The following is a 25654-nucleotide window of genomic DNA, read 5'->3' as shown; positions in this document are numbered from 1 at the left end:
AGGAGAACATGTTGGATCTACTGAAACTTGAGTCACAAGTTGTCGTGAGTCACCCAATGCTGGTGTTGTGAGGCAGAGGCGGTGGTCCTCCTCAAGGGCAAGAACACTGAACTGTTGAGCTCTCTCTCCAGCCCCACAGTGTGCTAAATGGGATATAGTGGATTTTGTACTGGACTAGGTATGTGGAATAAAGTGACACAAATACATACAAAAGCCTGTGATCGTAAAGAAAATGAACTATGTTGCTAACTGGTTAACAGTTACTGAAAATAATACACAGCAACTTGGACCCAGGCTCCAAAAGTTAAACATCCTCTTTCGCCATCTGGTGGTCAAAGACAATGTTTTCCATGTGCATAAAGCACAGATGTGCTGAGTTAACAGCCAATTATGTTTAATGGTTTCTGATTCATCTTACCAGAAAGATGTGCATATTTCCTCAACCTAGATACACGCAACTGGGGCAGTTCTGCTCTAATGGTTCATAGCACTGTATACACATAACTACAGCTACAATAGTTCAGCTAGGACATAATATTAGCCAGAACAATTCTCTTAAAAAGATTACTCTCATTTTGTAAGATAAAAATTCTGGCAGTAACAACTTATTTTACAAGAATACTTTTGATATAAGAAATTAAGATGTTTTTGACAAGGCTCAAAAATTGCTGCAGACTATATGCACAGCAGACATTTTTTTCTGTTTTTACTGTTACCAATACTTACAATCACATGTTGACAGTTCTTCACACCAAAAAATGAATAGATAATTCAATGGTATATGCTTTTTCTCTATGTTTTCATGAATAGAATGTTCAAACCTCATGGCATTAACAAATTCAAATGACAAATGTTTCATGTTTTCATTTCTTTATTTTCTCCAGAATATTTTGATACTGAAACCAAATTCTTACTTGGAGAAAAGGAAAAACATAGAAACATAGAGAGACAGACATTCCATTTAACTTACATTATCATGAGCAGTTACTTTTGTAGGCAACACTTTTTATTCTTTGTAGAAAAGAAATAAAAAAACAAACAGCACCATTAAAGAATGCATGATCCCTGAATTCTAAACAAAACACTGCCTAAAACCTTCTTCTGAAATGCTTGTTGCAGCCAGTCACATTTAGTCAGGTATCAAAGCAAGCATACCATTATTCAATTGTAGCAGTCTCCTGGATGAACTGCTCCTCCTCCTGAGGGTTTTACACACCTTTCTGAGTTTTTCCTGTGGGAATAATATATTCTTTGGTAGAGGACTGAAGGAGGGTTTCGCTCTTGCGTATGCTGATAGGAAATGTCTGTGTACAGTCAGGGCCTGGGCCCCCAGTCTGTGTGTGCCATGCTTGCTGTGTTTGGGTGGACTTCACATTTTGCTGTTTTACTGGAGGAGAAAATTCCGCCTTTGAACAAAAAAAAGAGGCATTACAGGGCTAATGTCAAACAGATGTAAACATTTAGAATACTGACCCAAAGAAAGAACAGTCCACAACAAACACATTAAAAAAAAAATGGTACTGAAAACATGAATGAGATCGGATTTCTGCGAAGCAAGGAAAGGGTACAGCAGAGCCAGGGAAGGGGAAACCAGGTAAAGCACTTTTCTGGAACATTCGTGAACAGCACAAACACAGCAAAGTTTCTCTACAGTCTAGATTATTCTGTGACTATAAAATATAGTTCAAAGCTAAATAGTGTATGCTATTAAAAAAAAGCAGCTCCTTTAAATTATAGTAAAAATGCCTTTTGTTCGCTTTACAGTGACAACCATGAGGACAGAGGAAGCAACACAACTCTTACAGTGACATTTTGGCTACATAGGCCCCTGACAGTGGGTAAGTTCTGTCCCAGGACTCTTCACATTGTTCTCGGGGAACACAGGTGGACCTTGAGTCTGAGCTCTGCGTGTTCGATGGGGTAGGTATCCCAGGCAGCTATTAGGATGCTGGGCTCCCACACCAGGCTAGGGCCAGGCAGTGGTCAAGCTGGGCTTCAGCATCTACCACCTGGACGTCATCACACCCCACCCAGAGAAGCTGGGAGACTGGCCACAGCAAGTTGTTTTTGTTTGTTTGTTTGTTTGTTTGTTTTTTAAATTGTGCGAGTGTTTGTAAAGGAGTCCGGCTTGCAGCATTGTGTACTCTTTAAAGTACTATTTTTGACTACATCATGAAGCACCACAGGCACCAGCTGATTTCTCTATGCTTATTTTGAACTGAGTAAGAATATCCAAGGTCCAGAAGTCAGCTGTGGTCCTACAGCTCACCCCAGAAACACATACTGCCATGAAGTCGGTCTAGCAACCTGGCTCAGGCTCATAGGTTTTCAAGTTTGTTTCTTAACACTAGGCCTTCACAGGGAAATAGTCTACATAACTATGGTGCTCTGGTCACTGCATTTTGCATTCTCACTTTGGGGAAGGAAAAATATTTTCATTTTGAAAATGAATTTGCATCAGAATGCTTTTATTAACATGCCCATTAACTAGCTAAATGTTTTATACACCTCAGGCATATGCATATCACATGGAGGGGAATAGGGGCATGGTAGTCTCCTTCCCTCCCCTGCTTCAAAAGTGCTATTTTGAGAAATACATCCTTTGTGATTAAAAATAAATACATGTCACGCGTGCGAGTTCAGTTCCTGATAGGGGACTAACAGCGTCCAGTGACCAGGAAAATGCACACGTACAGTTTGCACATTACACCACCACAGCCGCGTAGTAAATAGCAGTGCTGAGCTGCACACACGCACGCAAACACGTGGAATCAGGAAGCCGGGAAGCTGCTTGCCTCATTCGAATAGGCTGGCTTTTGTATAAACGTGAAATGCACACCTACAAAATACCTAGCCGACATTTTGCTCCTGAATTTCATTACTATACTCACTCCAAAGATAATGTCTCAGGAAAATAAACAATAAGAGAATGTCCAGAATTTGAACCGGGGCAGAAAAGAAGCTGGTTCTAGAAAAATTATGCTCTTTGGACCTGGGTGACAGAATCCATGCACTATCAACATTTGAATTTCCAAACTTACTATGTGAAATATCCAAACATACAGAAGGACACTTTTCTTTATTCCCAGGAAGCAATTGGCAGGCAGTATTCAACAAAGGTGCAACTGACAATGAGCCCAGGGTCCCTCCAGCCTCAACTGTCCCCTCTCATACAGAGTGCAAAGGCTTCGGAGACTTGGTGTCAGGTACTGACGCTGTAGTTCAGAATCTGCTGGTGTAGACAGTATCTGGCGCTGGAATAGCAGCGATTAAATAGGAAGGGGTAGGCATGCAAGTGTCACTGTGTTTTGGGGTGCCCCGCTGTGAGGCTAAGAGCACAAGCTTCAGAATTAAGATGATATCATACCCAAGCAGACCATAAGGGCATCACCGATCAGCACAGCTACACCCAGGCAGGCAGGCAGCTCACAGCCTGGCCCTAAGGTTGCGGTCCTTGGGCTATAGCTAAGTGCCTCACTGACTTTTCCATCGTCAATAGACAGATTTCAGATGAAAAGGCAGGGACAGGACTGAAGCACAGGGCCACTGCCACAGGCAGCCCTTTCTTTGCTTGTCTTTAAGATAAAGGACCTTTCGCCTTCAGGAATTTGTTAGAACAACGTCTCTGTCACCTAAGGAGATTTGGCAACATCACAATAATAGATTTAGAGGAAAGTACCCCACCCCAGTTATTATGTGTGTGTGTTTTTTTTTTTTTTTAAAAACATAGTGGTCTTTGTTTTGTTTTGTTTTCTTTCAGGAATGTATGAAGGGTTTCTACTCATTCCAGTTCACTTTTGAAGATACATTTTCAAGGAATGTCAGAAATGTTTACGTTGACAAGATGATCCCACATGAAAATATCTTTCACTCTGACCCTAGACACAAGAGATTTTTCCCTCTGAATTCTTTAATTTTTAAGTCTACAGGCACAATCAATGGACTAATGGCATTTGCACTTTGTGCTCTGAGTCTGAAGTTAAGTGGGTGTACTTCTCCTTCCTTTAGTCTTGTGTGCTCTGGAGCTTGGGTTGGGGAGCAGAGCCTTGTCAGGCACAGCTGTCTCCAGTGTGAGAGTAGTCAGCAGATGGAAGTAGCTCAGCTCCCCAGAGTTTTCACGGGATGAACACTGAAGATAACTGAGATGCAGTATTCCTTTGCCATCCCCTCTCCTAGGTCTGAGGAAAGAAATAGCAACACATGCAGGAGGGAGCAAGTTTTGAAAATAAGGGTTATTTCAGAGTCAAAGACAACCGTGTAGACTGGGAATCAAGAGGGGAGAAATGGTTCTGAAAAAATATTACCCTTCATTCAGCCTTCTGTAGTTCCTATCATCAGTTCCTACCAACTTGCAAAAGGAGGTGGCCCATCTCTGCAAAGGTCAGAGTGCACTGGTGTGAATAAGGGCAATAGTTGCTTTCCACACCCACAGTTTCCATGTGGTTATTGGATTGGAGTGATTAGAATGTTTATTACCTTACATCATCAACCCACTATACATGCACATACAGCATTTTATTGTTTATTTCTAATATCAGGGCATGGATTTTCATATTTGCTCTTAAACCCACACGTGGAACACCACAATACTCTGGTCCCATGATTATCAGCCAATGGACCTTACATTATTGGATATCCAAGGGCTAGAATCACACCACCTATAGCACCGGGCTCCGATGTCAATTCAGTTACAATGCATATTCAACCACAATTTGTGGACAGAATCCAAAGCCAATTCAGGATTTTTTTTGTCAGTTTCTGAGAAAGAGTAAGAAAGGAGGAAAGAGAGCTGGTACAGTGGATGCCACTGACACATCCTTCATGCACTTTCTGTGATCAGGGTAAATAGGAAGAATCATATCTTTAGGCTCCCGCTCCTACTATGCCTTGAGCCACTGGGTATGGGTAGGTCCCACAGCATCACCGCAGAAATGCTTGCTGTGATGTCCAATCTATGGAAAGACACCTGGCCAACTTAGGTCATGTTTGTCATAGTTTTTCAACATCTGCATATCTGGTGATTAGACAACTCAGGTTGCCCTGTCTAGGCCTGGATTGAAAGAAAAAAGAAAAAAAAAGAAAGAAAAAGAAAAAGAATGAGGCAGTGATCTGTATACACAGACAAACACATCAAAGCTGTGAATAGTGACTGAACAGGCAAAAGCCATTCCTGCGTGCTGCATCTTCCCCTGTATGAGAGAGGTAAGAAAACAATCACCTAGAAGAAACAGATGACTAAGCTCCTCAATGAGATATGCCAGCATAGAAGTCAATGCCTTATTTGACTCCTTCCTAATCCTGTTAGGCTTTTTCATGTTAAAAATGGGGGGGGGGGCACTGCATCTTTCACTCAGCTCTTATCGGACAACCAGGCAGGCTACACAAAGTTTGGAAGGACCTATGCAGTCGTCGTGGCAAAAGGCCCCACAGCCTTTGCACACAATCATGGCTTTGAGCCGGCAAGAGCATTTCAGCTCTAACTCGTCAGTGTTGCTATTGTCTGCAAAGTTCTGAACGGGCATCTGAGTGTTCGGACCTGCCAGGCCTGTGGTGGTGGCAGGGCTGGAGCCACTTCCCAAAATCCCAATGGACTTTTCGATGGCAGATGCTGCCCTTTTGAAACTTGTGCTCCCAAAGTGTATGGTCGGGTAACTTCCACAGAGCGGTTGTTGCTGGGGCACTGGGATTTTTTGAGCAGCTAACTGGGTGAAAGGCTTTTGAGGCTCAGAGAGCAAGTAGGAAGAAAAATCTGCATTTTTTAATGCAAATGCCTTCAGCTGCTCTTTCACTTCATTCTGGTCATACGAAACCTGTTTCATGCCCAGTTCACAGCTGCTGCTTAAACCTTCCTCAAAAGAAATAGGTTCTGATTTGATATTGCTACATATGCCAGTGGACTGGGGCCAACTAAGTCGCTTACTGGTTTCCATGGTAACTGGTGGTTGCTTTTGATCGGATGGGACTTCGACAGTAGGGAGAGGTGGAGGTAGTGGAGGGGGTGGAGGGGGTGGTGGGGGCAAGGCCAAGGGTGGAGGGGGTGGTGGGGGAGGTGGTGGTGGTGGAAGTGGCAGTGGAGGATGGACCACTGCTTTGCTTGGCATTGTGTGTGTGGTGCCTCCCCCGTCCTCGCCTTCCTTTATGGGCATGTTGGGGGACAACATATTGGCTAGTCTTAGCTGGTGAGGTGCTGAAGGAAGATTGACATCTCCCAATGCCTTTTGTTCAAGATGCCTATTGAAGGCGAATGCACTGCAGCCCACTGGGGTCTTGGGCGAGGTCTGTAACAGAGCAGCAGTGGGAAGGGGTCCCCTGGCAGCCATGGGCATTTGGTAGAACTGCTGTCTGTGTGAGGTACTAGTGTCAGCGTGGAAGCCATCGTTTTTGTTCACATGGAACAGGCTCGGCTGGAAGCTACATGCAGGCAACAGCCGTTTCTGTTGTTTGACCTCGGGGCTGGGCATGATCCTGTTGGCCATGGAGGACTTGCTAAGCCGTTCTTGCTTAAATGGCTGGCTGTGTCCTAGCTGACTCACGCCTGGACTGATGACGCAGGGTACCGCTTTGACATCTGGATCCATCGCCATCTTCCCTGGCTCACATTTAACTTGAGCGTGCTCTCCCACCGTCCTGGCCGCTCTCTTTTTGGGATGGTTTTCTCGCTTCCTCATTTGGAGTGGTGCTAGAGTTCCTGCCAAATAGCCTTTACCGTCTGGATTTGGGGAGCTGGACGGCATTTCCACCAGGCTTCTCTCCAGCCCTGCCTTACCCGCTGAGGTAGTTTGAAGGGGCAGAGGGAGCCTGTTGATTTCCAGTTTGGCTCCCAGTCTCGGCTGCGGTAACACCTTTTCCAGAGGCAGGTTGCCCTGCAGTAACTGTGTCACCAGTGGGTTGTTCGCTTCCACGGAAGACAGGCGGCAGCTTGAGCTGCCTGCACTTGGAAGTCTTTTCAGGGTGTCGGTAGCCAAGGAGATAGCCTCTTCCGCGGGGCTTGTGGCGGAAGGCTTCGTGGCCTGGGTTTGTTGACCACTAACACTGTTTGTCACCTCTGGGGCTGGAGGAGGACGCTCAGGGCCAGGGAAATCCTCCGTGTCCATTCTAAAACCCTTGTCTACTTCATGGGGTTCGGGCTTCACAGGAAGACTGACATTCGTGATGAGATTCCGAGGGTGGAGATCTGACACGTGTGCATAGTTGGCGTGCTCTGTTTTGACAGCCTTCAGCCCACTCTGCTCGGGATATTCTTTCTGTTTACTCGAACCCGAGTGACTCACCACAGGCTGTCCCGTGTTTCTCACTGGCTCTTCACTCCAGCAAATCCGGTTTCCTGGGTTATACTGATTGCTACAGGTTGTGTCTGTTTCACTCTTGAAAGCACTCGAGTTCCGTGCCGGCTCAGCAAAGCCATGACTAGGCGCCGCCACTTCATTTAGTTTATCTGGAAGAGCAAGGGGCAATTCTCGATGGCTGGTGCTAGTGGCCTGAAGTGTCTTACAGTCCTGTTTAGCTGTAGAAGTAGCAATGAAAACAGAACCATGGTCAACACCCTCACTTGTGACCTGCTCGGGTCTACTAATGACTGACACCTGAGGACACGCCACAGGCTGTATGGGTATGTCTGTCCTCACCGGCCTACTCTGGGGATCCAAGCTTGCTTCTGCATTTCCAATGGAGACAGTCAGAGACAAATTGGAGGTCAGTGTCGTGCTGTGGTCCACAATGACTTTACATGGAATCGATCTGTTTATGGTGGCTGGGCCAAAGCCCCCTGGTGGCTGCTGAGGTTTTCTGGAATGGTCTGTCCTGTTTCGAGGCCCTGAATTTTTGTCCAGGCTTTCTCCACTTAGTTTGGGAGGGCTATCGTAAGAGTTTATAGTGAGCATGTTTCCCGAAAACATTGCGATGGGTGGGCGTGAAAGCAGTGGATCAGTGACAGCCACTGAGTCGCCACAGCTGAGAGCTGTTCTCACGGGGGCACTGATGGACACCGTGGCCTGGTCTTCACTCCCAGACATGGCTATCTTCTCAGAAGCAAATCTGTTACTAATCCCCGCGGGGGGAATCAAGACAGAGCTAGTGCAGAGATGGTTTGGCAAATTACTTCCAACAGTGGGAGCTGGCAAAGATGTGTACTGACTGGACGCTAAGTTAGCAGCCTTGCTGCTGGGTACAAGCAGGGTCTTACCATCCGTGGAGTTCGACCGTCCAGTACCTTCTGGAGCAGCTGGGATAGGAGTCCTGTCGATACATTTTGGTACAAGGGCTATGCATGGAGTGTCAGATCCCTGGATGGATTTCAACAGGCTTATATTACAAGCAGAAATCGTACTGTTTGCACTGTCAACAGACATGAGGACAGAAGATTTGTCAACAGGACTCACAAAGGGATGCTCTTTAATTGCTCCCGACACAGCAGTGCTGCAGACAGACATAGGGACGGGGTTGATGGGATTTTTATTAAGAAGCATGGGTACACTGCTATTTTCAGAAGAGGTAGATGAGACAATTTTCTCAGTTAAATGTGACACAGGCATGTTGTCATCAGAACTATGCACAGACAAGTCAGTGGCAGTTTCTGGAATGTGAGGCGGGTTCAGAGGCTGCTGTAATACAGTGGTGGTCTCCCGGAGGTGTGTGGGCTTGTTGCTAGGAGATCTGCAGTTTGGATTGATGATGATGACACCAGTGGAACCTTCCATTTTTGTTTCAGGGGTAGAAGAGGCTTCCATATTGAGAGGTTCTTCCTTGGAGCTGAGAGTGGGCAACCGGGTCTCCTTGGGGGGCTGGAAGAGGTGGACTCGGGCCTGATGCTTTGCAAAGAGCTTAGCTTTGGTCTGCTCCTTGATGTGGGCCAGGGTTCTTGCCTTCCCACCCTCTCCTGGGCTTCCCATGGCTCCTGAGACAATGCTTGCTGCAGCTGCAACTGCAGCGGCTGCAGCAGCCTCACGCTGGGCACGAGCTTGTTGGGCACGGGCCTTGATGTCTGCAAGGGTCCTGGCTCCTGTGTTCCTACCACTGCTGACTGATGGGCTAGTAGATGCTCGGGACTCTGCTTTGGAGACTGGCTGGCTCTTGATGATAAAAGGTGGCCCAATTTTAGAAAGCTGTATCTGAAAGAAGGAAAAGATGGCTAGTATTAGTATGCAACCAACGAGGAAGATTGTGGGGTATGGTAACCCAACGGGAGGAGGAGGACCATGGATGTAGCTCGGCTGGTAGAGTGTTTGTCTAGCATGTACAAAGTCCTGGGTTATATCACTGTAGCCCTAGCACTCAGGACAGAGAGGCAGGTTATTCTCTGTGATCTTGGAGTCAGCCTGGTCTACATAACTAGTTCCAGGCTATACAGTGAGATCAGATCTCATCCTAGGCTATGTATTGAGCTTAAAGCAGGCCTGGCCTCCAGGAGAACCTCAGCCTTAAAAATGGTGGTTAGTGGGTAGGGGTGAGCTGCATTCAGTCATAATGTGGATTATTGAAAGATATCTCACTGTCTGAACGAATCTTTAGGATATAAAGAAACAGTAAATGCAGTATGAATGTGACAGTGAAGTTTTCATTTATGAAGACATCAGCCAGTGATTTCATTTAGCAGGACTTGAATCTTCTTAAAGTCATGTATAAATAGAGCAAAAATTATTTTTCTTAGCATAAGATTAGATCATACATGGTGAAGCACACTTATGATCAGGAGGAATGTGCGAGTCTGAGGCTAGCCTATGCTACATAGTGAGTTCCCAGTCACCCTGGGCAACATGGAGAGACCCTGTCTCAAAAACAGACAGATGATAGATAGAAAGATAGATGATAGACAGATGATAGATAGAGATGTAGATGATAGACAGATGATAGATGATAGATGGATGACAGAGATAGATGGATAGATGATAGGTAGATAAATGAGATAGATAGATTACAGATTAATAGATAATAAATTATAGATACACAGATAATATAGTTGATAGATAGACAGACAGAGCAAAAAGACTTAGAGATACTTACCTTTAAAATTATCTTCCCTGCTAGAGAAAAACAAACCATCTAAGGTATTTTCTCCTAGTTTAATCTCCCTTCATTTAGTTCAAAGAAAATAGCTCTAGCCAAGAAGCCTGAAGATCACAGCTCTCTCACCCTGGCTTTTCGTAAAGGTGACCATCCTCTGGAAGGTCACTGTGTGCCTCATTGGCTCCAGGATCGGAGGGTGGTATGGTTTTGATGGACCAGTTAGCTTGCTGCCTAATATGTGTAATAAGCATACTATGGACATTTATAAACGAGTTCAGTTATTTCTGGTCAGTGGCTTTCTGTAGATAGAGGATGCAGTACTTGAGGTCTGTACTGTCATGGCATTTTCATAAAAGCAGGAGTGGTTGACCCACTACTTTTGTGTTTCAAAAAGATATGATTTGGGATTTCTTTTAGTATTGACCACCTAAAGGTATACTGTACCTGTTGCACAGTCTACATTGCTTACCTAGTTTTGCTATTTAATACGCTAAAAAGTCATAAACTCATTTGGGAGACACAAGAGCCAGCATGCACCCTCCCAGGGTAAGGCTGTGATGACCTAATCACTAAAAAAAATTTCAGTTACAGTTTGGAAACTGGAAGGGCTCTGGTTGTTGTCTTCACTTCCAATGGATGTTATCTGCCCAGGGATTAGACAGTGACAGGAAGTCTGTGAACTCCTAACTCTGCTGTTCAAAGGAATCTGCTCTGTGTCTTTCCCTTTCCCATTTCGAACAAGATTTTCCTAGAAACCTTTTACCTTTCTCCCAAACCTATAAGGATATTGGCATTATAACTTCCTGACAGGTACAGGATCTTCCCTCCTGGGATGCATTTCTGGACCTCTAGTAGAACATCCCTTCTCTCTAAGCAATCCCTTTTCTTATGTACAAACTGCATATAAACCATGTTCTCCAATCCATGGCCAAGAATCACCTATTTGCCAGAGGGATTACATTTTTCAGTTTTATGTTTCCCTTAGTCTAAATAATTAAACATGTTAAAGTTCTACCTAAATCTGATTTATCAAGAGATCACATTCAAATACTAAGTGAATAGTTTGTCTTTCTGTAGACATATATCATCTATCATATACCTGCCTAATCCATTAATATATATTTAAATGAAGCATGTAACATTTAGAAAATCAGCTTTTGATTAGAAAAATAACATGGGTATATCTAAAAAAAATAGTTCCTTGAAAACGTATATTTATGTTTTTCTTTCTGTGGTTTAGAAATTAAATAGCAGAGTGATGTATTAAGTGGTGTTTACAGTAGTCATTTTAATGTTTAGAATCTTATTTAATAGACACGGCTTTCTTAAGTAAAATAACTACAACCACACTCTTAAAACTCAGGCTTGTAAAGATCCTGAATCACCTATACGGTGGGGTGTAGCAGAACAAACTGAGAGGCTGGTACGTGTTAAAAGCTTAAGATATTCTTAATTCTACAGTTCCCTGTGATGAGGACATTATCCACTGTGTACACATAAACTGGCATAGGCAAAAGCCACAAATAAATATGGAAAAGCATAGAAAGATATGCTACTAGAGATTTATTTTGAATCAACCTTAATTTTCAGTTTCCTTACCCACCTATAACGTGTTTAACCTATGTATTTTCTTAAGAGACAAACTGATCCAGGATAAAATAAAAGCATTCAAACAGGGTTATCTGTCCAAAAAGCTTTATAATTTGGTGACGTCTGAGGCTTCTTTAATATCTTGGAAACTAAATTTTGGATTTCTTGGTGTATCTACTGCATTCTCTCTCAGTTAATAAAGAAATTTTATTAATTTGCATAGGAAACATTCAAAAGTGGCTCAAAAGACATGTTCCTTATCCTTGGAGGTGGTGGTTGGGTGTTGGATCTTCATCTCTCAGTCCTGGATTGTCTTCTGACCACTTTCCCCAAACCTGTGGAACTGTAACATACCTTTCACACTCCCCCAAGTTTCTCATCTGTATCTTAAAATCCTCAAAAGTCCTGCTCTCTCCGTGTTGTGTAGGATTCCCTAGGCCCTGCTGTTCTCCACAGTGCTCTTAAATCCTGCTGCCAAAACATATGGGTGGTTCAGGTCTTCTTGCATTGGCTCAATGTATAGTTTATGATTTAAAAAATGTATGTGCATGTATATGTATGTGAGCCACACTGTGCTTGCAAGTCCTGTGGAGTACAGAAGGCATTGGATCCCCAGGAACTGGAGTTATAGGTGCTGCTGAGCTACCTGATATGGATGCTGGAACCGAACATGGGTCCTCTGCAAGAGCTGCAAGTGTGCTTAGCCACCAATCCATCTCTGAAGGCTCCTCTATGCAGTTTTTTAAAAGATAATTTAATGACAGAGTTGGTATGAATAGATTAGTTTATAGTTTGCTATATGAAGCCTAAAAAGAGAAATATCTAATTAATTTCTGAAAATTAAGTTTCGAAAGAGGAGACCATATTTCCAGAATAGTCTATTTTAAAATACCATACCTTAAGAGGGGGCACCCTAGGCTCCTCTCGTGGAGGCTGCTCTTTCTCAGGTGAACTGCAGGATGCTAGGCTTCGGGCTGACTGGTCCTCTTCTATCCTGGGTCTTTTTTCTTTACAAATTCCAAAACTATGCTCCACAGTTTTCCTCTTTGATATCTCTGATTCTCTACTTTCAGTTCTTATCCCATCAGGTGACTTGGAGGGCTCTGATGTTTTGGAATTATGTGAGGTCTCCAATCTATTCAGTATACTGGTCTGCTTATGTATTTTGTTTCTTGAGCCTTCTAAAAATGGAGCCTTATCTACTGATGGGACATACTGCTTTTCCTGGAGTTTAGCTGGTGGAATCTCATTCCCCTCAGTCTCTGTCTCCTCAGAAAAGACAGGGACTTCTAATGGCGAGGACATCCCTTTCTTTTCTGTTCTTTGCAGGACACTGTGGTTTTTAACCTTCATCATTTCTGGAGAGGGAAGTTCTGGGATAGAAGGAGGGTAGAGCTTCTCCATTTCAACATGAGAGTGACAAGGTTCCTGACTCAGAGTCTGGCTGTGCAATTCTTCAGGTGGGAGTGCTTCAGGCACGATGGAAGAACTCACGCTGATGGGTTCTGGGATGTTGGACAAAGGCAGAGGGTGGGAGATAAGGTTCTCTCCCAGGGGCTTGGTGGGGACAGGAGATTCATCTTTCTGTGGAGAGGGAGCTTCTTCAGAAGCTGAAGGTGACTTTCTCTGTTGATGCATCATTCTTTCATTCATGGAAGAGTTAGAAATTGGAGAAGTCTCTGCAGGGACAGGCAAATTGGATACAAAAGGCGTCTCAGAGGTGAGAAGCATGGAAGACACTGAGGAGGTTTCTGATGTCAGTGGTAAATCAGACATTGGAGATGCTTCTGATGTCAGAGGTAAGTTGGACACTGGTGATGCCTCGGATGTCAGAGGTAAGTTAGACATTAGAGATGCTTCTGAGATTTCGGGTGAGGTGGCTAGTGGAGAGACTTCTGACATCAAAGACACATGAAGGCTTTCATCAGCAGGGTTTCTCTGGCTGTACTTATCTGTATTCTCAGTGCTAGACACCTCAGAACAGAATGTTGTTTCCAGAGAGGCTGGAGTGCATGACTCTTCGGATGTGGATTGTGTTTCCCCACCTGGGGATGGAAGGCTGGCACATGCTCCCCCTGGGCTCTCAGAGGAGAAGGAAGTCTCGGAGACACAAGCATTTTCCGAGAGCTGTTCTTCAGGGTCACTCTGTAGCTCCATGTCTACAGCGATTCCCTCATTTGGAAATTGGCTTTCCAGGGATGGCTCTGCTCTCAGGGTTATAGTGCTGGTCACTATAGTGGTTCCTTGTTCCTTCTGTTCTGCATCAAGGATATGAGTGACAGATGAAGTGCAAGGAACAAGAGAGTCACAGATTTCTAGTTGGTCAATAACAACTGACATTTCTTCCTGGGGACAGTCCAATTTTTCATCTATCTTCACTTCAATATGAGGTAAAGTTTCTAAAATATCATTCATTACAACACAGGACTCCAAGCTATCTTCAGGGACTGCTAACTGAGGCTCTTCACAAGAGGTGGCTGGACTTTCAGACTCCTCAGAAAACTCTGGAATGGTCTTATGATTTTCATCTTGGCATTCACAGATACTCGTCTCTACCTCTTCTGCCACTTCCTCCTGAATCACAGATTCCTCCGCGATAAAGATGTCTTCTGTTTCCGATTCTGTCATTACATCCTTCACTGGAACCTCTAACATAGGGCAAATGGTAGTGCAGAAGTCAGGCTCTGAGGAAGCTGAACTTTTCATGATTTTTGGTTGCTGTTCTTCTAATGCTGTCTGTGCAGAAGCACCCGGAATGCCAGAGTTCCCATGTGAGGAACACCCTGCAGCTCCATCATGGTTGGGTCCAGAAGTGAGCTTTATGGATTCTTCTCTGGACATGCCCAATCTGAGCAGAAATTAGAGACATCATTATACAGTCATAAAGCACAAGGCTCAGATTGGATCTCTTACAAGTTCAGTATTCAATAAAAGTAAATGTATTGACTTGATGAGAAAACCACTAAGTCACATGATTAATTTATGTGAAATAGTTCCTGACATAGCCTTAGTGCTGCCCTTATACCTAAAAGAGGCTTCAGGTAATTAAGAAAGGCAATATTTATAGCCGGGCGTTGGTGGCGCACGCCTTTAATCCCAGCACTCGGGAGGCAGAGGCAGGCGGATCTCTGTGAGTTCGAGGCCAGCCTGGGCTACCAAGTGAGCTCCAGGAAAGGCGCAAAGCTACACAGAGAAACCCTGTCTCGAAAATACCAAAAAAAAAAAAAAAAAAAAAAAAAAAAAAAAAAAAAAAAAGAAAGGCAATATTTATTTTATAAGCAAAGAGTTATAAATCTTACCAAGTATTAGTAAAGGGAATTTGAATGTTATAAATAACAATGAATCAGAAAATATGGCCAGAGAATCAAAGAATAAATAAAATCCTATTTTTTTGAAGTCAGAAAATAAAAAGATGTCTTTATAATATAAAAATTACAAAGACTTTAAAGTATGCAATGGAAATGATTAATATGAATGGAAATTTAATAAAATAGGTCAAATTTTAAAACTGAAATGACTTCTAAAGATTAGATATCTTAAAAACAATCTAAGAAATGCTACTCGATATGCCATGTTTGGTTAATCTCCATGGGAGGCCTGCCCATGGAAGGAGGGAAAACAGCACTTGGGTTATAGAATATAAAGTAAAAAAAAGAAATGCTACCCAATTTTTTATCTTGGCATCTAATTGTCAAACTAAATATGAAGAATAATAAAAGAACTTGGAGTTATTCGAGTTATTCTGCCAGATGATACTTGTGTCAATCAAATGTGTGTGCATGCCTTATTATGAAGACATTCCATACAGGACAGCAGAGAAAAATTCCAAGATAATCTACTCCAACATTAGGTATCCGAGCAAGGCTAAGTGTAATTATAGTGAAGTTTGCAGTGAGTCACTGTTTTCTTCTTCATTTTAAGTTGCAGCATCAGCAGCAGATGGTAGAGAAATGCATTATAAATGAAGCCAAATTGGGGTGCAGGCAACGAAAGGTTTGGATAGCAATATTCTTAGAAAAACTTAGAGCAATAAAAAGACAAATGGTGCCAGTCAACTGGAAAGGGTCTGGTGCTACAGCAAATCTCTCCTACAGTGGGGTATCTAGGTAATGTAGGAATAGTGAAATGAAAGAGGAAGTTATTGTCATGTGTCAGTTCTCCAGTATGAAATTAAGATAGTAAAGAGCAAAAAGCAAGCTAAGTGATGTCATGGAGTGAAAAAACCAACCTACTGATGGTCTACAGCAGTGGTTCTCAAGCTTCCTAAGGCCATGGCCCTTTAATACAGTTCTTCATGTTGTGGTGACCTCAAACATAAAATTAGTTTCATTGCTATGGTATAACTGTAACTTTGCTACTGTTATAAATAGTAATGTAAATATCTAATATGCAGGATATCTACTATGGAACCCCTATGAAAGCATCATGACACACAGGTTGAGAACCACTGGTCTAAAGAAAGAAAAAGCTCCAGACTACAAACTTGTATTTCAGAGCATGATAAACATGGTGGGAAGTTGTTACTCATGGAATGGTAGCTGTCATCTTATGCCTCTTCATCAAATGTTCTTGGGAATCTGGGAAGTATCCAAACCTCTTGAGGAAAATGCACATACTTGTGAATTTTTATGAGAATTATTTATAGAATTAAGATTTTGAGCTACTTATTGAACTTCATTATATAAACTATAGTATTCTTTATTTTCACTTTCCCTGATATATAACCTTTTATAATAACAGCAGTGTAGATACATCTACAGGTGGGCTTTATGTCCTTCATAGTTCTTAATGCTGCCAGGCTTCTGGATGACCTAGTTTCTTACAATGTGAATTTCTGGGTTCAACTCCTAGAGATGCTACATCAGTATATTTATTTCAAGTGGGTCTTGAAATCTGTGTGTATGTTTAAATTTTCCATTGAGGATTCCTTTGATGTACCTGGCTTAAGTAATACCATTAATGACAATACACGAAGACATATTATTAGCCTGCCCCATTTTTGAGTTTTGAGAAAATATATTAATTATCTCTATTTAGTTTTGCATGTGTGTATGTGAATGTAAGAACCCTGCTAGAGCAATCAAAGAAAGAGTCCTCATTATACTACTAATGAGGACAATTCATCAAGGGTAGCCCATGGTGAATAAGAAGCCTTTTGTGTATATGTGAGTGTGTATACATGTGTTATGTTTCATGTGTGTGCAGCTGCATGTGTGTGCATGTGAACATTGGTGTGTGTACATGCAGAGACTAGAGGTCAAGCTCCAGTGTTATTCCTCAGACATGGCTTTATAATATTTAGTTATTTATCTATATATTTATTTAATTATTTGTGTTTATGTATCTACATGAGTGTATGTGTATATACAGGTGAATGTATAGAAGCCATAAAAAGGCATCTGACCTCTTGGAGCTGGAGTTATAGGTATTTTCAGGATGGCAAGTTTGTCATGTGGGTATTAGGAACCTCATGATTATACAGCAAGTGCCCTTTAATGCTGAGCTATCTATTTGCCTCCCACCGTTCGTGAGTGTGCGTGCGTGCATGCGTGCGTGCGTGTGTGCGTGTGTGTGTGTGTGTGTGTGTGTGTGTGTGTGTGCATATGCATGCAACTTGGCCTTTGATACAGGTTCTGGAACTGACCTTTGAGCTGATGAAACAGGTAGCGTCAGCTGACCAACAACCCCACCTTCCAAGTGCTGAGGTTGTAAATGTGCACACACACCTTTCACATTGGTTCTGGAGCTTGACTGAGCCCCGCATGCTCCCCCAGGAAGCACTTTATGGACCAGGCTTTGCACATACAAAGCACCTTTAGCAGGAATTCCTTATGCAGAAAAGCTCAAGTGAGATTCCTGGGATTATTTTACTCACTGACAGGAGAAATTCGTGAAACGAAACTAAATGGTACAGAAGACATGACCTGAAACCATCTTTGTGTCTTTCATACAAGCATTAGTCAGAACAAGTTCTTCTACAAAGACCTGGAGCTACAATCAATAGCATTTGGATCTCCTTTCCTAGAAATCTGATTATCTGAGACTGAGATTCTTGGCAAACCATGTCTCTCTGCTCAACAGTATGCAGAGGGAAACTGCTTTCAGGTTAATTCAGTGACTACCATATATCCATGTGGTTACTATTGTTTACTTTTTAAAAGAAGCATGGCCAGGGAGATGGCTCAGCAGATAAACGTCCTAGCCATACAAGCATAATGGCCAAAGATGGATCTTTAGAAACCATGCAAAAAGCTGGACAGAATGGGGAGGGCCTGCAATCCCAGCACTCCTCCAGTGAGGTGGGAGGCAGAGATCGAAACTCAACAGAAGGCTCCAGGGCAGGCTAGCGCCTGGAGTTCAAAATGCAATGGCTGAGACCCCGAAGCAACAATGTGGAAAGGAAAAACTGACTCCCTCCAGTTGTTCTCTGACTTCTACAAGGTGCCATGCATGATGTTTCTGCAGGCACATACACATCACATCACATCACACACACACACACACACACACACACACACACACACACACACACACACACACACAATGTATTAGAAAAAAGTAAACCAACTCAAATGCATATTCAAAATATTCAATAAACCCAGGTTACAAAGATAAAGTGGAACATAATACCTCAGCTTCTCTCCAACACACACTTACTACAATGGACACATGAAGTCAATATTTATAAGAAACAAGTATGAGAACTAAATGTTTCTAAAATTCCTTGTCTTTGCAATATTCATTAATGAATATATGTGGATAAAAACTAAGAGAATTTGATCAAAACCCACTTAAGAAAATCACAATTGACTTCTTTAGGATTCCACACGTGATTTTTGGTCTAAGATGAATTTTCATGAACATGTTATAAACCTTGAAAACCCATTTTTAAAATTTAAGTGCTGATATGCCACTATAATTTTACCTGCAATTTCGTACACTGGGGGACCATTGCCTTTTATCACAGGTTTATTAAGTTTTACAGCATATGAGGGTGCCATGTGAAGCAGAGAATTACATTTTCATTTCCTTCTAAAAGAAATGAGAGAAAAGCTCTAGTACTTACCTTTCTCCATAAAACCTCTCAAAGAATTTTTCTTTCCAAGGTTCTGTTTTCTTTTCCCTCTCAATTTCTTGCCTTATTCGTAATTGCATTTCTGGGGTAAATTCTCCTAGAAAGAAATTGGCAATAAATTGAATTAAAATGGCCATGTCCTCTGCCAATTCAAAAAAGACCACATGTCATTCATTTGAGTAAACTTCACTGAATGTTAGAGGTAAGATGTGTAATGGTCGCATTTCTACTATTCCCCTTTTATGAACATCGCTCAAATGGTCATTTCACGTTAGACCAACTCTAAAATATTTGGTGAAGGTATTACATGCTATGGGCTGCAAATGAAACTGTATATCCACTGTCCTGGAGGAAATCATCCTGATGGAAGCAGAAGGCACATAATGGACTATGAAATATTGTCAAAAGCCCTGTACAGGCCATAAGAATAATATATGCATTGAAAGTAGAGAGAGGGCAGCACTTAATTTTTCCTAAGTCAATTAAAGAGGATTACATTTAGGAGTTGATTTTTGAGTTCACTTTTAAAGGATGACCAGGCTTATATAAGTGATTAGATCACAAGGCACAGAGACATGAATATGCATATTTATGTCCTTTTGAGTGGCCAATTCTGAGCAGAACATCGGATGAAATTAAATAAGAAAGGAAGGCTGGAGTCAATTACCCAATGCACACCCTAAAGAGAGATCAGTATTTCCTTCAGGAGACAGGAGCTCCCGATGGCATCCCATGGTGGCAGAGCAGAGCCAGGTAAATAGTCTGGAAAGAAAGTGACAAGATGGTGGAGAAATCGTAGGACTCCTGCCTGAATAACATGGAGGGGAAGACATCACAAGTGGGCCAGAAACAGTGGGGATGCCAACAGGCATCTGATTAAAAGTAGAGTCGCAGATGCTTTCAGTTTTAGAGTACCCAAGTGTGAGGGTCAGGAGACAGTTCTGAGAGAGCAGAAGGAAGAGAAAAGCAAGGGGAAGTCCCAGGGTTAGTACAGAGTATTAGGGCTGGGACTTGGACTGTGAGAAACAAGCGAGATCTACAAACACTGGAAAAAGACCAAGGGTGAGGAGCGAGGACCCATCAGAACTGGAAGCTTATACAGTAGCTTGAACCTAGGAGGTAACCAAGGCTGCTTGGAGCAACTGTACTGTTCAAAAGAAAGTGTTATTTTAGAGATGTCATCATTTACTATGAAAAAGGAGTAAGCTTAAGGAAGCTGTGAAAGGGTGTGAAAATACAGGCCCAGGGAACAATTTAAAATATACTATGAATGTCTGAAGTTTGCTGTTTGATATGAAATACAGTAAAAGGCGCAAATAAACTAGAATAAAATGCAGTGTGAGGAAAGGAAGTGACGTGTGAGAGGAAGGTGTGAACTCTAGGGATCAGAACTCGCTAGGAGGAGTTCAGGTATCCAAGTAGCACCAGCAAGGGGGAACAAAGGGCATACAGTGCTGCATTTGATATTCTTAGTCTTTCCAAAACCCTGGGTTGAGTTTAAATAAAGGAAATGCTGACAGAAGCTTCAGGGAAAAGGAGTGTCAGAGTTTCCCCAGAATCCAGGAGATGTAGAAAATACAGTGGATTATACTATGTCATCATTTCAAAGATATTATATATCAACATGCATATGAAATGTCTATGATATACTACACATTCTTCAAAAATGTTGCATATTAAAATGCCTACTATCACCAAAGAATTAGTGAGCTCCTTTAGAAAAGGGTGGAATTGCACTAAGTGAAAAAAGTATCTCAGGGAGGAGTTGGGAAGACTTGGAAGTCAGAGGACCAAGCTCAGTACAGCATGTTAAGGTACACTCTTCAGAGTGTGTACTCTATAGAGTGTGTGTACTCTACTGTGTGTGTATTCTACAGTGTGTACACTCTACAGTGTGTGTAGTCTACAGAGTGGGTGTAGTCTACAGTGTGTGTACACTACAGGGTGTGTACTCTACAGAATGTGTGTATTCTATTGTGTGTGTACTCCACACAGTGTACTGTACAGAGTGTGCTCTATAGAGTATGTGCACTCTGCAGTATTAGTAGTCTACAGTGTGTACTCTACTGTGTGCATACTCTGTGGTGTTTGTAGTCTACATAGTGTGTGTACTCTACTGTGTGTGTATTCTATAGTGGGTGTATTCTATTGTGTGTATTCTACAGTGTGCGTACACTACTGTGTGCATACTCTACAGTGTTTGTAGTCTACGGAGTGTGTACTCCACAGTATGTGTACAATATAGGGTGTGTACTCCACAGAATGTGTGTACTCTACAGTGTGTATATTCTACACAGTTTACTGTACAGAGTGTGCTGTATAGAAAGTGTGGACTCTGCAGTGTTTGTAGTCTACAGAGTGCATGTAGTCTATAGAGTGTGTGCTCTACAGTGTGGATATTCTACAGTGTCTGTACTCTACTGAGTATGTGTGCACTCTATAGTTTGTGAATTCTCCTTAGTGTGTGTATTTAATACAGTGTTTTCCACAGAGTATTGTGCTCTATAGTGTGTGTGTACTCTAGCATAGTGTGTGAACTCTAGCAGTGTGTGTGTTCTCCAACAGAGTGTATTGCTAATATGTGTGCTCCAACAGCACATGTGCACTTTAGCATAGTACGTGTGCTCTAGCAGAGCATATACATTCTAACATAGCACATGTGCTCTAACAGTGCTCTAGCAGTGTGTGTGTGCTGTGCTCTAACAGAGCATGTGTACTCTGACATAGTAAGGCACTGAAGCAGAGTGAGTATACTCTAATATAGTAAATGAGCTCTAGCATAATAGTACATGATCACTCAACATAATACGTGTATTTTAGTAGAGCATGTGCACTCCAGCATAGTACAGGTGCTCTAGCACAACACATGCACTCCAACACAGTACCTACATGCTAACACAGTACATATGTCCTAGCAGAGCATGTGTACCATAACACAGTACCTACATGCTAACACAGTACATATGTCCTAGCAGAGCATGTGTACCATAACACAGTACCTACATGCTAACACAGTAATATGTCCTAGCAGAGCATATGTGTAGTTGGAAGTTTTCCTGGTCCTGCCCAGCTCCTGTGGCCCTGTGGTCCCACAGCTGCTTGGACCCAAATAAACACACAGAGACTTATATTAGTTTCAAGCTATATGGCCTAATGGCTCAGGCTTCTCACTAGCTAGCTCTTACATCTTAAATTAACCCATTTCTATAAATCTATACTTTGCCACATGGCTTGTGGTTTACCAGTACTTTACATCTTGCTTCTCCTGGTGGCAGCTGGCAGCATCTCCTCTGTTCTGTCTTTCTCCTTCCTCCTCTCTAGCTAGAATGTCCCACCTAACCCTATTCTGCCTCACCACTGGCCAAACAGTTTTATCAACCAATCAGAGCAACACATATTCACAGCATACAAAACGACATCACCCATCACATGTGAACTCTAACATAGTACCTACATGCTAATATAGTACATATACCCTTGCAGAATATGTGCATTCTAACATAGTACCTACATGCTAACACAGTACATATACTCTTGTAGAAAACATGCATTCTAACATAGTACCTTCATGCTAACACAGTACATATGCCCTTGCAGAAGAGGCTCATTCTCACACAGTACATATGTTCTAGCAATACATGGGCCTTCTAATATAGTACCTGTGTTCTAACACAGTACACACGCTCTAGCCTGTCACATAATAACAGGAAACTGAAATTTACCTTCTGCCAGTCGCTGTTTCCACCCTTGTGCTGCGTACGCAAAGAATTCATTATTCAGAGCTGAAGTACTGAGGCGTAAAACTCCATCACTTCCCATCTAGGAAATAAGCGGACAAAACAATAGTCCATCAGAAACGATTCAAAGTGAAAGCATGCAAAGGAGAAGCAAAAACTGAGTAGCACTGAGTGTGTGTGCATGTGCGTGTGCATGTGCATGTGCGTGTGTATTAAGGTCTGATGTAGGAGGAAAGAAGGAAGGAAAGGAACTCAAAACAAGATGACTCCTGGGGCATCAATCGCATGCCCTCTCTTGCTGACTTCCAGCACAGAGACAATTAGTTCTGTCCCTGACTGTAACTGCGGACTGACTACAGAGGATAAAAAGATGAGGCAGTGCCAAGCAGCTAAGCACGAAGTGACTGGGAATGGAGAAGTCTGAAAGACAAAGGCTGAGGGAATGCATAGGTGGGCATGAGGAGTGGAGGGCAAATCTATGCACAAAGTGGAACTGGTGTGGTGTGGAGAACCTGAGGACAGGGTCTTCCTCCACTCTGCCAGCACCCATACGAGGAGCAAGCAAGTAAGTTCATACAGCTGACACAAAAAGGATCTGTTAAATTGTGTGCACACACATGTGTGTAAATGTGTGTGCTGTGTGCACACTGTGGTGCGGATGTAGAGGTCAGTGGATGCCTGACTGAGTTGTTTCTCTCCTTCCACCTTGTGGATCCTGCCCATCCTGCCAGCCCACAATTACATGTCATATATCCACATTTTTAGTATTTTTTTCTGCACTCTATCTTCATCCATAGAAATAACCATCTTAAAGATTTAATGCAAGGACTCCATGAATATGTCAGAGAAGTCAGCATTCAGGAGTAAAGAGGAATATGGATTTTGAAAACACATACTGTCTGTCCAAGACTGGATCATGAAAAATCAAACTGAGGAAAGGCGGACATCGGGAACATGAGAGTGCTGCTGACTAACTTGAGGGCATCACCATCTAAGAAGAAACTGGCAGCCACTAAAGCAGTCAATGCACCAGACACAAGACTTCATTCATTCATTGTTTACTCTCCATTTTTACCATTATTTAACAGATACTTCTTAGATCACCAGTATAAGCTTACATACCTGGTTCTTCTGTGGGTGCTAGCGATGAAAAAAAAGTCCCTCTCCTTAAGTTCTTAATCTATTCCACATGGAGCAAATGATTGTTTCTTCTATAGCCTTTCCATTCATCTAGTTCTGTGTGGTTGGGATGATTAATATTGACTGCCACAAAATCTAGGATCATCTCGGACACAGACCTCTGGGCAAGCCTGTGAAGGAGTTTCTAGACTGGGCTAATTAATACAAGAAGACCCACTCTGATAGTGTGTGACACCACTCCCGAATGTTGGGAGCTGGAATGCAGAGAAGAATTATGAGCTGTGAGCCAACGTTCATCTCCACCTCGCTCCTAGCGGCAGAGGCTTTATAATTATCTGCCTCATGCGGCCATTATCACAATGTCTCTACCATGATGCACTGTATCCTCAAGTCATGGTCCAAGATGAAGCCTTTGTTCCTTCAGTTGCTTCTTGTAGGGTATTTGGTTACAGGGACTTGTAAAGTAAGTAATATAGTAGCTGTGGTATAGCTTTACGGTCAGCATTGCAAACTCTTACCTTTTGTGAAAAACATCCCAGCCATTATATCTTTTGAATGGATAATTCTAGAATATCACTTTCATAATTTGGTCTAACCACTGAACTATTAGGCACCACTGGTGGTAAGTCTTCAATGGCTAGGATATGTGAATCTGAGAGCTAAGAATAGAATGAGCTAGATGAGCTAGTTCCAGGACCCACTTGCCTTTTTCATGCATCTTGTTCTCTAAGCTCCAGATTCAGTAACATCTGAAGCCCCCCTCCAAGGTGAATCGCTTCTACTGGGACATGTTGCTCATTTAGGTACTACTGTTATTTAGGGTCATGAATGCCCTGTGCATTGCAGGAAAATTAATAGCATGCCTGATGCAAGAGCTTCTGGCAGCAACCCCTCTCTAAGATGCAGTATCTAAAAGTGTCTCCAGATACTTCTAAATGTAATATGGAGGCATTACCATCTCTAGGTTAAAAACAGTCTACTAGTAGACAAAGTGATGGGTTAAGAACACTATGGTAACTAAGCTTTGCCTGGATACCTTACATCTCTCATGTGGTAGGACCATAAGGCAAAGAAGATCTACTACACAAATGGCATCATCCAGAGGCAGAGGGCTGCTTTTCCAGAGAGGGACTGGTAGGATGATGCTGGGAACACTGACCATTCACTGGCACATCTTGGTGCATGCCGAGTAGGACCAATGCAGTGATCAGTGGCAAGATGGCCATAGGCTCAGATGCCTCAGCGGTGATGTCTGGGCCCTGCTACCAGGTCTACCAGCAGAAGAACTTGTCTAAGGACAGTCATAAATGGGTTTTAAGAGGAGATAAAAGGAATGTCAAACTGAAACTAAGTGTAGACTGTAACTAACCCACCAGTTATCATCCTTGTTCTTTCTTTCCTTTTTTTCCTTCTTCCTTCCATCCCTTTATCCCCCCTCCAAGTACTTGTGACAGAGTGGTCTTCATGTGACATACTGCAAGTGCTACAAGTGCTAGAATAAACTAGCAGTGGTGAAACTCCATCTGTCAAGAAGCCTGTGAAATACATACCAGTCAGGATAATGATTGGACACCCTAGTCCCACCCAAGTCTTGGACTTCTGCTCAAGTTCAGATGTCACGAAAACAACCTGAAGGAACAACCTGGGAACAACTCAGGTCCATGGGAAACAGGAATGATTGCAAGTAAGTAAGACATAAGCCAACGAATTCAGGCTTTAACCTCTATCTGGGATTGGTCTACTGAGTGCTTCTCAAGTAAATGTGAGGTTCCAGGTTCATGGTCTCCATGTCTAAGTTTCCCCCTTCAGTTTACATCTACATGTCATGGCCTATTCCAGTCTGAGCTACAATCCGTGGAACTTGTGAGGCCCTACTCGAGGTACCAAAAACTTCCAAAATGTTGGTCGCAGAATAGCCTTGTAGATCTAGGCCTGCAAAGGTGGCTGGAGGAAATGGGCAGCCAATATGGAGACATCACTAAAATGCCATTGGAAGATTTAGGGGACAGATGATCAAAGGAAGGTAGGGCTTGGAGATACTCAGGATGGGGGAAAAGTCTTCAGGATCAAGGAGGTGAACACACTGTGAGTATGTTAGAGGAAGCTCCGA

General features: G+C 42.7%; 1 protein-coding gene across 1 annotated transcript in view; it reads right to left on the bottom strand.

Annotated features, from left to right (window-relative positions):
- Window positions 1–884: 884 nt before the first annotated feature.
- Asxl3 (ASXL transcriptional regulator 3) overlaps window positions 885–25654 on the bottom strand; it is a 109158-nt gene continuing 84388 nt past the window's right edge. Inside the window, exons 7-10 of the mRNA XM_015987193.3 lie at window positions 22390–22486; window positions 18659–18764; window positions 12490–14440; window positions 885–9107 (exon numbers count right to left, since the gene is read on the bottom strand). Of these exons, the coding sequence (XP_015842679.3) occupies window positions 5358–9107; window positions 12490–14440; window positions 18659–18764; window positions 22390–22486 (5904 nt within the window). The 3' untranslated portion in view covers window positions 885–5357. The remainder of the gene's footprint in view (window positions 9108–12489; window positions 14441–18658; window positions 18765–22389; window positions 22487–25654) is intronic.

Source organism: Peromyscus maniculatus, chromosome 19 (assembly GCF_049852395.1).
Source record: "Peromyscus maniculatus bairdii isolate BWxNUB_F1_BW_parent chromosome 19, HU_Pman_BW_mat_3.1, whole genome shotgun sequence".
Classification (NCBI taxonomy): domain Eukaryota; kingdom Metazoa; phylum Chordata; class Mammalia; order Rodentia; family Cricetidae; genus Peromyscus; species Peromyscus maniculatus.
Note: the sequence above shows the minus strand (reverse complement) of the source record. Positions and strands in the feature narration are given on the sequence as shown.